The sequence below is a fragment of the Eubalaena glacialis genome, chromosome 6, assembly GCF_028564815.1.
Source record: "Eubalaena glacialis isolate mEubGla1 chromosome 6, mEubGla1.1.hap2.+ XY, whole genome shotgun sequence".
Lineage (NCBI taxonomy): Eukaryota > Metazoa > Chordata > Mammalia > Artiodactyla > Balaenidae > Eubalaena > Eubalaena glacialis.
Window position 1 is genome coordinate 11,335,140 of NC_083721.1, and position 12,843 is coordinate 11,347,982.

The following is a 12,843-nucleotide window of genomic DNA, read 5'->3' on the forward strand; positions in this document are numbered from 1 at the left end:
AAACAAAGGGTCCATTGGGATTGCCGGCCATTCCCTTTGCAGGTGAAGGGCAGAGAGCAGCAAAGAACTGAGGATGCTCAGATTAAACAGAATAGGAAACCTGAGACCCACCAGCCCTCCTAGGCCTAAAAATGAGATGGAGGATTTAAACCTGTATTCAGATAACACCACTCACACCTGGCCAAGGCAGAGCTTCTAGGCCAGCGCTGGTCCCTCCTCTCCAAGCCCACCCCCTTGGTCCCAGCCACCCGCCAGCGAGGGGCAGCCCCTACTGTTCAGCCGAGACCTCACCCTTGTTGGCCTTCAGTAAATGTGTGAATCAGCCCCTCACACTCCCAGCCGCTGGAAGATGGCCACTCGGCGGGGGCAGAGACTCAGCTCAGCCTGGGCTCCTTACTTTGACAAACTCCTTGAAGTCGGGGGCCTCATCTGTCTTCTGCTGGATCAAGGCAGCCCCGTTGAGCTGGCAGCTGCAGAAGCGGATGTAGGGTTGCATGTGTGGCAGCTGGGCGGTCAGGATGTCCCCGATCATCTTCACAGGCATCTTCTCCCCAGACATCTTCTTGCGAACTCTCAGCGCTCTGCACAGAAACACGAGAAGTGAGCGCCCCCTTCACGCTCTCTGATGGGTACACAGCACACTTCTAGGTGGTACAGAAATGGGATGTGTGTGAGGGGCACAAACCCAGGGCCACTAAAGCATCTATGTGGCAGACAAGGAACAGAAAAAGAAATGAGTCTAGTGCTACAAAGAGGTATCACTGGGGCATTTTTCTTTGACATGAAGGCTGTTTGCTGGCTCTTAGGAAGAAAAACTTTAAAAAAAAAACAAAAAACTTTGCTGAACAAGTCAGCATAAAAGACAATGTTTTCTTGTAGAAATATATGGAATCCCTTTCTTGAATAACTCAGACAGGATCCCTGGGTGGATGTCTGACTTTATGGATGATCTGTCCAGGCTGGTATGGCCCCAACACTGAACCTGTTTCCGGGGCCAGTGCTGCCCAAGGGAAGCTGCTGTTGCCAGGGGCCATGGAGGCTCAATTTCAGACCAAACAAAACATAATCAAGATGGTAAATCAACTGCCACAGAAAAATAATCCCATTATGTTCACGAAAGCCAGGTATAAATGATTGTCGGAACAATCTGTGCCATTCTCTGGTTCACTGCTTCATCGCTGTGGCTAATATGAAGTTGACTGGATTAAGAGGAGTTCTGAAGAGAGAAGCCTATTCATGTGATAATGGGCCATAGACTCAAACAATTTATATCCTGGAAGCTGAGAAGGGACCAGAGGGACTGGAAAGTGTTTGCTCAGGAGTCCAGCTGCATTCTGAGTGCTCAGGACCATAACATCAGGACTGTGCATCCCACCCTTCTAACTCGCACGTCAACTCCTAACCCAGCATCTGTAAGAAGGGCGTGGCACCGAGCTTTTACGCAGCAAGGATAGCAATGTACTATAAGGGCAGGACCTCGACATATGAGGCCATGGGTGTGTTCTGCCTACCCTAGTGATTATGGATGATGGCTGGATGGCTGGATGGCTGGATGGCTGGATGGCTGGAAGGCTGGATGGATGGATGGATGGATGGATGGATGGATGGATGGAAGGAACAGAATGGTATGATATGGGATTTTTACAAAAGGCTGGGAGGATGTTACTATGAATTCCTCTGGTTGCTTTCAAGGTCATGGGTAGGGCTATGTAATTCCAAGGAGGCTCTGCAATCTTAGTATTAAAAACTTCAGATCACTTTATTTTCTTTCTCCTACGTTTTTGGTTAAAGAAAAAAAAAATCTTTGGACTGGGCAACAAGCCAAGGAGAAAAACTTTAGGGACAGTGTGCTATGTGGTCCAAACAATGAGCCATTCCCCCTCAAGCAGGTGCCCTTTTGGGGAGAGGTGCTGGTCAGCGCTGGCTGCCTGGGGTGTGAGGAGTGGCAGGTTGGCACCTTCAGGATGGCCAGGTGGCCACTGCTCATTGGGGGGTTGGTGTGAGATATCTCCCAGTGTGTAGAAATTTGCTCAAGGGTTATGTCACTACCAATGCTGGGGGATGAGAGTGCTGAATAACCATGTTACAAACTTGCTATGGACGGAAATGGGAAGAAATTCCATCATTCCATGATTTTCCAATGAGGAGCAACACAATCTTTCTGCAAGGGAATAAGAGTACTTTCACCTGCCCCCTTCCTATTTTTTTTTTTTTTAATGATGGGGAGAGAAGAAAAAGGGAAAAGAAAAAAGATCACACGCAGATCATCACTGTCTTGAGGAAGTTAAGCCAGTTCCTGGGTTCTGGAGGCCCACGCTTAGAGACCTGAGTTGTCCAACTGGGAGACAGACCTAAAATCAGGCCCCTGCTATGGACCAGGCACCTGTTAGGTTGAACTGTGAGTCGCCTTCTGGGATGTTCTACTGCACAGGCAAGGCTTTTGAGGACTGGGTTTGAGTGGGTTGAAACAGGGCGCGTCACCAGGCTCAGGGATCACGTGACTCCACTGCTGCAGCCTCAGCCCCGCCCTTTGGTGAGCTGATCTGTAATCTCACATAAAGGTCTATGGATGCAAGGTCTTGAACTGCGACAGTAATCAGTCAGCTAATGAACACATCAGAGAGCTTGACATTTGCTGAACGAATGAGTAGCCCTCTGAAGTTCGCAGATCAAGGGGATGGTCAAGAGAGCTGGCATTTATGAATGTGTCCTATGTGTCAAACAATTTTTTTTTAACCTATATGACTTATTATCCCTATTGACAGTTGGGGAAACCAAGGCATGCAGAAATCGAGTGACTTGACCAGAGTCACACAGCTCATGGGTTGCAGGAAGCCCTGGTCTCCAGAGCCCACAGTCTGTAAGCACCGCATGGGGGGACGAGCACCGTGCCCAGCCCCGCCTCCCCTCAAGCTGCTGGGGCCTGTCCTCGCTCCAGAAGCAGCTCCTGCCATCCCACCAAGGGGGGCTTCCACGGCCCCTCTGCTCTTCCCTTCCCTTCTGTCCTTCCTCTTCATTTCCTCAAGCCTCTCCCTCCTTTCCTCTCACCCTGCCCACTCCCACCCAAAGCCCCTTCCTTCCTTCTCCCCATCCTGTTTTTACCCCCCAAGGTACCTTTTTTACTTTTTATTTTTCTCTGTTTTTCTGCCTAAAATAAAATCATGCCTATTCTTCTTAAGTTAAAAAGAAAACTGAATACTTAATATTTAAGAAAAACTTTTTTTGGGGGGGGGGAGAAGCTCTTTCATTTATTTATTTATTTATTTATTTTTCAAGCAAGGAGGCAGGAAAGGATCTTGATTAAAAACACAGCTGCAGGGCTTCCCTGGTGGCGCAGTGGTTGAGAATCTGCCTGCCAATGCAGGGGACACGGGTTCGAGCCCTGGTCTGGGAAGATCCCACATGCCGCGGAGCAGCTGGGCCCGTGAGCCACAATTACTGAGCCTGCGCGTCTGGAGCCTGTGCTCCGCAACAAGAGAGGCCGCGATAGTGAGAGGCCCGCGCACCGCAATGAAGAGTGGCCCCCGCTCGCCGCAACTAGAGAAAGCCCTCGCACAGAAACGAAGACCCAACACAGCCATAAATAAATAAATAAATAAATAAAAATTAAAAAAAAAAAAACCACAGCTGCAGTACCTGGTTCTACACACCCTATCTCCCTTCTGCATCCCTCCTGCTATCACTTCTAACAGCCACCCCTAGGGGCCTGCACCTACCACTTAACTTTAAAATGTTCTAGATTCTTCTTCCCTACTCTGCTCATTGAAGGCAAACTTCTCAGCTCTCTGCTCCCAGGTAAGAGAGCCAACCATCCATTTTAACCCCCAACCAGAGGCAGCATTAGTAGGAAGTCTGTGTGCCCCAGGTAGCTCCCTTTTATGTTCATTTTATTTGTTTCTTATTTATCTGTTTGGTAAATCCTATGTCCCCCCTCTAAGTACAAGGAGTCACTGGCCCTTGGATCAGGAGTGACAGATATGTGGCTGCCCACTGCGGCCTTCCAGGGAGAGCTGCCTTAAATTCTCTTCATCTTCTTCCATCCTGCCAGGAGTTCTAAATCTTCCCATCATTGGGATTAGTCCTTTGCACAAAGAAATTAAGTCTATGCAGCAAAATTGTATAATCTACAATATGGGCGCTCACCATAAAATTCGTCCAATTTTTTCTGGTATGTTTGAAAATTTTCATAATAAGATGTTGAAAAGGAAAAAAAAAGAAAAGAAAGGAAGAAAGAAATCAGGTCCCCAGAAAGCTCCTGCTAAATACAAGTATTTTATCTGGAAAACGAAAAGATTAGCCAAACTAACCAATCAGGTCATCAGAGGAAGGCGCAGATCATACCTGTGATGGGAGAGGGGGTGTCTGTGCCTGTTGGTGCCATGATTGACAGGGTGCCAGCTGTACACCTGACCTCTTTGCTCCTTGGGATAACCCTGCATGCTAGACAGGGCAGGCGCCCTGACTGCAATTTTACAAGTTCTAAAACAAAGGGGTGGGGCGTTATCTGCCCGAGGTAACTGCCCAAAACGAGTTAGAAGGCGCTGGAGCCCAGATGAAAACTCGAGACGTCTGCCTCGTGGTCTCACCTTCTTTCCATCGAGGGCAGGACAGGGTGGAACCCCTAGTGGGACCCTGGGCGTTGTCCACAGAGCAGTCCGGGGCACCCTGATCGCCTTCTGTGTGACTTTGGACAACTCACTCAACCTCTCTGAGCCTTGTTTCCACGGTTGCAAGAGCATTCTCAATTCCTACCTCCAGGGCTGTGGAGCCCATTAGCGCTAATGGGAGGAAGGAGCACGCAGGCCTGGTCCTGACAGAGCTCAAGAAAGGGGCTTCTGCTTTCCTGACAGGAGCAGGACGGAGGGTTAAAAGTACAGAGACAACAGAAAGGCATGGGGAGCGCCGATGCTGGGAGGGTTGGGGAGGGGTGTCACTCGGCAACATCAGACACATCGCCCGCCTCCCCACCCCCACGCAGCTGCCCAAGGAAAGAGGTGTTAACTTGTAGGTATATTTTCAACAGAAAACCTTTTCGTCTATTTCAAAACAACTTGTCTCCAACACTTTAGGTTTAGTACTTGTAGGTTCAGGGGTTAACTAGCCCACCTGCCCCAAGTGACAAGGCAGCCTCTCTCCAAGGCAAGAGTGGGTGCTCAGCCCACCCTGGGGCCCAAGCCCAGCACTTACTAGGGACCAGGCACTCGCTGTCTAAATGCTCCCTAAGGAGAACCGTACGTGGTAGGTACTATTATCACCCCCATTTTACAGACGAGGACACTGAGGCCCAGGGAGCATAGGTGACTTGCTCAAAGCAGGTAGGCAACAGCAGGGTGTGAGCCCAAGAGTCTGACCCAGACCTACGCTAGAAACCTCTACAGTATGCTTTTCAAGGGGGGTAATGGAAATACTTTCTCCAAGCCACCCCCATGCCATCATGTTTGATTAACGTCTTCTAGAACATAGAGACAGAAGACGTTATAGTTTTTCTTCACATCCGCCTCTCTGCACCTCTCTGTCCATCCCTTCATCTACTCCCAAACACACTCAAGAAAGTGGGGACCTGAAATCACTTCATAAAATCCCAGGGACCACATTCAGGAAATAGCTGCTTCCCAATTACATGAACCTAGAGATCTAGAATGGACACCAGTTCCCAGGGCCTGTGCTTCCTCCTGGCCCCCAGGATCACCACGGACTTCATCTGTTTTCTAGCAAATGATGTTATACCGAGGGCCTGGTGGACACAGATTTGGAAGTTTTTTTAAGAACTGGAAAGGACTTTTGTGATGATGTAATCCAATCCCTTCCTTTTACCGGTGGGGAAACTGAGGAAGGGCAGTAATTTGGGCTCCAAGCCCAGGTCTCCAGACTCCTGGCCCAGTGTTTCTCCCTGGCCCTGCAGCTGCCTCCGAGAATTAAAACAGGAATAAAATAGCAACTGCTCCAGGCCAGCTTCTCAGAGGCCTATCCTGAGAACTGCCGCTGACCGTGGCCATGAGCGGTCCCATCGTTTCCCATCTTCAGGAGCCAAGAAAGTCTCAAGAGACCAACATTCCCCCAATGGAACCAGGGTCTGAGGCATGGGGGGGCTGCCCCCCACCCTGGATGGAGCTGGCCAGCGATTAGGAGCCAGAATTGGCCCAGCTCTGTTCATTCTAGAACCACGGTAAAAGCAGGAACCGGGATGCCTGAGCAATCCATTCTCCCCAGTGAAAAATTGGGGGTGTGTTTCCAGAAAGCATCAGGGCAAGAAAGAGCGATGGTTCTTGTGAGTGGAAATGAGGAAGAGAGGCAGAAAGAAACACAGGGCGGCATGCACGGAGGGGACACACGGACGAAGCCACGTAGCAGGGCCGGTGTGCGAGGGCGAAGCCAGGCTGGGGATTAGAGGAGAGGCTTACTTCAGCAGTTTGATATTACACATAATCAGGTCCTTCCAGTTAACAAAAATCATAGCACCCTCTTTTTCTGTCAGCAGCTCAGACTCCATCAGGGGTTTCTGAAAGATCTACAGATGCAGAAAACGAAGCAGTTCAGAAAGCAAACAGTTAGCTTCAAACTCAAACGCACGCACACACCGATGTGTTCAGAGCCACGGGAAGGGCCGAGGCATCTGCAGCTTTGGCTGGGAGGCCCAGAAGCTGCAGAGTTTCTGAAGCAGGTGGCCCTCCCTCTGCCGGGGGGTATGGGGGGTGGTGGGTTCCCATCAGGTCTACACTGTTTTACAAGGAGGCCCACTAAACTCTGGAGGACAGGCCTTAACTCCGCCAGGACTCAGCCGGGGGTCTGGACAAAGGCACTCAAGCTCTCACCTGCCACGGTGAGGAATTGGGCACAGGGGGGAAATGGAGGGCCGAGAGATGCACGGGGTTGGGGGGGGGGACTCCCGCATTCCTGCCCCCAGCATCGGCTGCACAGACAAGCCTCAGGAAGTCCAGGGGAGCAGCCCCGGCAGTCGGGCCCCCAACCAGCAGCCTGGGGACAGGACGGACTCCACTGCTCTGCCCGCAGCCTGGGCTGGGCCTGGGACAGAGCCAGCGAGTGAAGGCCTGGTACCAGGTGGGCGCGGCCCCTCTCCTGGGCTCCGGGAAATTCAGGAGCCTGCCCAAGCTCCGCGTGGGTGGGCAGCTCACAGTAGACCACAGGTCTTGGCTGAGCCCCACGTGGTGAGCCCCTGCCTAGAAAGAGGTCATAGCTACCATTGCAGGCAGGCCACTCGCTGGAAGGTACCTTAGGGACCGGGACAGCCTGTCTTTGAAATAAACTTGGCTGGGCTGAGGCTGATCCCTGGGAGCCCTACCCTTCATGAGTCTTTAAGCCAATGTTGAACCTGGCATATCCCAGGCCACTGCACAACGTACCATATCTAAGAGGGTGACACTCACGGCCTAGACGTCCAAGACTGTATATTTAGTGACAGTCACGTGTCTTGAGAAAGGGACACCTTTTCATACCAATGCTCCCTAAGCATTAATGATGGCCTTGGGGGCCATCAACTCATCCTGCAACCTGTACTCATCAACACTGGGTCACCGAACAATGTCTTTCCGGGTCGATAAGACTATCAGAGGAGATGGTTTCTCAGTAGTTGGGGTACGGGGGTTCCCAAACGATCACGGTACTTTTCAAACTGTAGGGTGACCCCGACGTCCAGCTCTGCAAACCCGTTTCCTAATATGGTAACCTCCCATGCGTATGGACCAAAGGCTTCCTGAAAAGCAGAACTTCCCAACTCTCCACCTCCCCACCCTTCTGGACCAGGCAGACAAGGCCCTTCAACAGCTCCCTGGAAGGAGAGCCAAAATGAGACATCGTCCAGGACGGGGGAGGGGGGGGTGTGCACGGGGCCCCAGGAGGAAACATCTTCATTCTCTGCAACAGATTTTTCTGGGGGGTAATATGTAGCATGAGAAATAACCAAGATATCAGCCAGATGACTGCCACTTTCAGATGTCACCGCTGAGGGCCAGGGAGATGATGCTCTACAGCATCAATTAGTTGGTGGCTGAGCTGCAAGTTCTCTGAGTCAAGCCCAGACTCCCAGCTCACAGCCCGTGTGTCCCCTCCCATGCACTCCTCACGGGCTCATCTATCCCTGGCTTGAAGGGCCTCTGCCCCTCTGTGGGTAGGACTCACAGATGAGAATTGTGAGTCCGTGGCCACGGATGAGAATTAAGCATCTTCTCTTGGGTAAGACTCTCCTCTGTGATGTACTGTCCAGATGCTCCCATACCTCGGAAAGCTTCTCACACTGGGAATCAGGACCCAGCCCTCCTTGACAGAGTCCCTGCCTTCCCCACCCTCTGCCAGTGTCCCCCACCCCGCCCCAGCACCCCCAGCTGCCCTTACCTCTGTGACCAGCTGCAGGTCATTCACATAGTTCTCCTCTGTGACAATGAGCTCATGGATGTATCCCTGTCGCTTTCTCTCAGTTGGGGTCAACATATCCAAGAGGTGTAAGTCTGAACACCCTGCAAAACACAACCATGGGGACAATTGAGTCCAGGTCTGGGGAAGCCTGTACAGCTTCATGGGGAAGATCCCCAGGGTCCTCGTGGCCCCCAGGCCCTGTGGTCTCACTCCAGTTAGACAGTGTTGTCCCCTAAAAAGATATGTTCAAGTCCTATCCCTGTTGTCCCCTAAAAAGATATGTTCAAGTCCTAACTCTGAAGGGGACTTGTTTGGAAATAGGGTCTCTGCAGATGCAATCCAATTAAGACGAAGTCATACTTAATTAGGGCGGGCCCTAGTCCAATATGACTGGTGTGCTTATAAGAAGATGACACAGAGACAGAAGGGAACGCCACGTGACGACAGAGGCAGAGACTAGAGTGACGTGTCTACAAGCCAAGGAACGCCAGGGATTTCTGGCAGCATCAGAAGCTAAGGGAAAGGCATGCAATAATTCTCCCCTGAAGCCCGCAAAGGAACATGGCCCTACCCAAACCTTGATTTTGGACGTCTCACCTCCAGAACTCTGAGAAAATAAATTTCTGTTGTTTTAAGCCCACCCAGTTTGCGGTCATTTGTTACAGCAGCCTCAGGAAACTATTACAGGCCGTACACTCCTGCTTCAGCAAAACCACTAAAAGAGTGTCAAGAGAGAAGACTTAGTGGGGACTTCCCTGGCAGTCCAGTGGTTAAGACTCCGTGCTCCCAATGCAGGGGGCACGGGTTCGATCCCTGGTCGGGGAACAAAGATCCCACATGCCACACGGGGCGGCCTAAAAACAAATGAAAACAAACAAACAAACAAACAAAAACCAGAGTAGACTTAGTAACAACTGGCTGACATTTCCTGAGGGCTCTCACCATGCCAGGTGCTGTACCAGGAGCTGAACACTGACAGTTGTGTTTAATGCTCATATAGACACTAAAATCATCTCCATTGTACAGACAGGGAAACTGAGGCTTAGAGAGGTTGCCTCACCCAAGCTCTCTCAGCTGGGTGGTGGAGAAGCTGAGATGGGACCCTGACACTTTGACCCCAGAGACTGGGCTCTACCCAAGATCACTACTGTTGGATCCAAGCGACAGGAGGGCACATGTTTATCCTGAGGTTGGTTTTTGGAGGATGAAATGGCTGTGCTGAGGCTCCTGACGGGCCCGGGGATAGGGCAGAGGTGGGGCACATCCAGACGCTGCTGGGCAAACTCTCCTGGACCAGGCTGCTGTCCTGTACCCACGGGAGCTGAGCAGCGAACCTACAGGCGGACAGGGAATTCCTCCAGGTGCAGACAGCCGGACACAGCTCTGGCTGCAGGTCCACAAGGAGTAGGCTCTGCTGACGTGGGGTGGGGCATGCACAGCAGGTGGCGCCCGCCCTGGCCTCTGCTCACTTAGCCGGTTACTTGGGGTTGGTCTGCTTTGGATGCTCTCGGGGTTCGGGCAGAGGCTGTCCCCTGCCCCAGGCACACTGGAATGAGGGGCGGGGAAGCTCACGGCTCTAGGGAGTACCCCTCCTGCAGGTCTGGACCTACCTCTTCCAGGTCAGTGGTCCCCTCACCCCTGTCCTTTTTATCAGGGGTTCTTTGTTTAATCACCAAAACCAGGTTTGTAAAGAAGACTGGGAAGTGTCTTGGATGTAGGTGGGGGTGATGCCGCCCCCCCCAACAGGCTGAAGGCAGTACTGCCCCCCCCTCAGGCTGAAGACGGTACTGCCCCCCCCACAGGCTGAAGACGGTACTGCCCCCCTACAGGCTGAAGATGGTACTGCCCCCCTACAGGCTGAAGACGGTACTGCCCCCTACAGGCTGAAGATGGTACTGCCCCCCCCAAAGGCTGAAGACGGTACTGCCCCCCCCAGCAGACTGAGGGTGATATTGCTCCCCACCAGGTTGAGGGTTGCACTGCAACCACCTCCCAACTCCAGGCTGAGAATGAATTCTTCGTTGTCATAATGACTGGAGGTGGCTGCTGGAATTTGGGGGGCTGAACCAGGGCTGCTAGATGACCTGCAATATACAGGACAGAGAATGGCCCACCTCCAGTGCCAATAGCACCCCACTGAGAAATGGTGACATTCCTAGAAACTGACAATTCTGCAGCAAGGATGGTGCACGTGACCAGAGACACACAGAACGACTGAGGAAAGATGACAGGAACTGGTTTGCTTTGGATTTCAGAAGTTCATTCTTCTGAGTCTTCAAGTTTCACACAGTGTGGTTTTGAAGAAGCTCAGAGCCAGAGCAACAGCAGATCCAGGGTGGATTTTGGGTCACTGGTCCAAGAATCCCAAGTGCTGAGGCCAGTTCAGGGTGAACTGACCGCCTCCTGCTCATGGGGGTGGGGGGCATGAGAAGGCTGCATGGCGTCCTACTCCCGGCAGCTCCAGCCTTCGGTCAATCCACCCAGTGGGCTGAGAAACATGGGGGGCCGTGCTGTGTGACTCTAGGCTACTTGCCCCAACAAATCCCACCCTGTGCTGGCCCCCCAACCAGCCTGCCTAGAGACAGAGGGATGGTCCAGATGGCCTCTCCAGGACCCAGAACCCAAAGAACAGCAAAGATTTTGTGGGGAGATTCGTCTCAGCATTATGTGCCAACAATGTTGGCTTGGAACAGTCTTTTCAGCTACTGAACTGACCCATAGGATGCTGTTTTAAAAATTCTTGCTGATGAATGCCAGACCAAGAGAACCATTAAAGACTTGAAATAGGTGCTTTGAACTCAAAAATATCCTTCCTTTGAAAATTTAATATTTAGAAAAACAAGAGAGTTTAAAAACTCCATTATTCAGAGCAGGGTAAGTGGAAAAGACTTTTCAAATAGAGAGTTTTCTTTAGGGGTGGAGGGATGTGGTCTTTCTCTCCTTTGGGAACCAGAATAAACATGCTTTGCTGGCTTCCTTTCCCAGTGAAAAATGAGAGGGCAAAGCGCAGCAAATAAATTTCGTGGACATCTCGGCGTGATGGAGGGATTCTTATAACTAACTATAATCCTCTCGCAGCTGAAATAATATTGCAAATGACTCCAGGCAGTCAGAAATGATCCCCAATTACAACCCATGTAAAATTCCTAATCTGTGTGCTGTCCCATATAATTTCATATACTTAGACACATTTACAGCACAGAGAGAGCCATGATGCCCCTCTGAAAGGATGTGAGTCTGGGGCACTGCAGAAAAGTATCTTACCCCAAAAGATCATCTTGTCCCCTCAGTGGGACATTGCTCATAGGAACAGCATAATCTAAATAAATTGCTTTATTACAAAAGTAATGCACAAACACATGCTTATTGTAAACAGTTCAAAAGACACGAAGTATCGAGATGTAGGGTAAAAAGCCCCCTCTCCCTACCCCAATCATTCTACTTCCTTTCCCAGCGGGGACCATAATTTTTAAAACCAAACCAGGCCCCACAGCAAGCTGGCCACAGAGCAAAGCAAATAAACAGGCTTCATTCCTCTTATGAAAGGGCCAAAATATACAATGAGATGGTCGATAAATATGCATTGCGTTCCCCCCGAAGTCCAAGAGACACAGAAATAAGCAAGGTAATGTCCTTGTCCTCAAGGGAACTCACAGCCCTGGGGGTGACTGGACATGAAAATTAAATTTAAAATAGCAAGCAACAAAGAATGGGCCTGCGGGCTGTGCCGATGGTGGAGGATGCAGCAACTCAGAAAACTAGATGCTCTCCATCCTGATGGAGACCTGGTCCTCCTTGCGCCAGGCTTCTATATGGCCGGGGAGGATGGGGCCATTATGTTGGGGATGTGTGGGCCAGCATGCCAGGTAAACGCAGAGATGCTATGGAAGATAAGTGTGGAAGTAGACAGTAGATAAGGTGGGAAGTAGATTACAGAGGCCGTGATGCCAGAGGGACGGGGGAGAAGCAGTATGGAAGCTTGGGCAATGGTTTTTCATCTTCAAGGGAAAGGATCTACCAATGTCTGTGGGGACATTCAGTCCAAATCCTCTGGCTAAATGGCCCTGGGTCAGCAGGATCCATGTTAACTGGGCTCCTGGAGCTCCCGTCTACACAGAAGGCTTCTCCAGGGTTGGCCTGAATGTAGGAAATGGGAGCCTCATGGCCCTGGTGTCTCCTGCCAGGTGGGCGCACTTCCCTCAAGGCTACACTGGATTCTCCTGGGAAAATGAATCTAATCATGTTGCCCTTATTGCCCACAATGGATGTGACAAAAAGAAGGTTCTGTGGTCAAAGCACTTTGTCCTTGCCCTGCAGCCGATGTCTAAACCCTCTCTTCTCTAAGCTGTGGCCCGCTATGGCCACAACTGTGCTTGATGCTGGGATTCACTGATGAAGAAGCAGGACGGACGGTTGTCCTGCGGGAGCTTCAGTCTGCTGGAGGCTGGGGCATCCCATGCACACTCTGGCCCT

At 51.2% G+C, this 12,843-nt stretch overlaps 1 protein-coding gene across 1 annotated transcript in view; it reads right to left on the reverse strand.

Annotated features, from left to right (window-relative positions):
- The window catches only part of ITSN1 (intersectin 1), a 219,550-nt gene that overhangs the window by 23,845 nt on the left and 182,862 nt on the right, over nucleotides 1-12,843 (reverse strand). The window contains exons 27-29 of the mRNA XM_061193965.1: nucleotides 8,350-8,471; nucleotides 6,402-6,508; nucleotides 398-581 (exon numbers count right to left, since the gene is read on the reverse strand). Coding sequence (XP_061049948.1) covers nucleotides 398-581; nucleotides 6,402-6,508; nucleotides 8,350-8,471 — 413 coding nt within the window. The remainder of the gene's footprint in view (nucleotides 1-397; nucleotides 582-6,401; nucleotides 6,509-8,349; nucleotides 8,472-12,843) is intronic.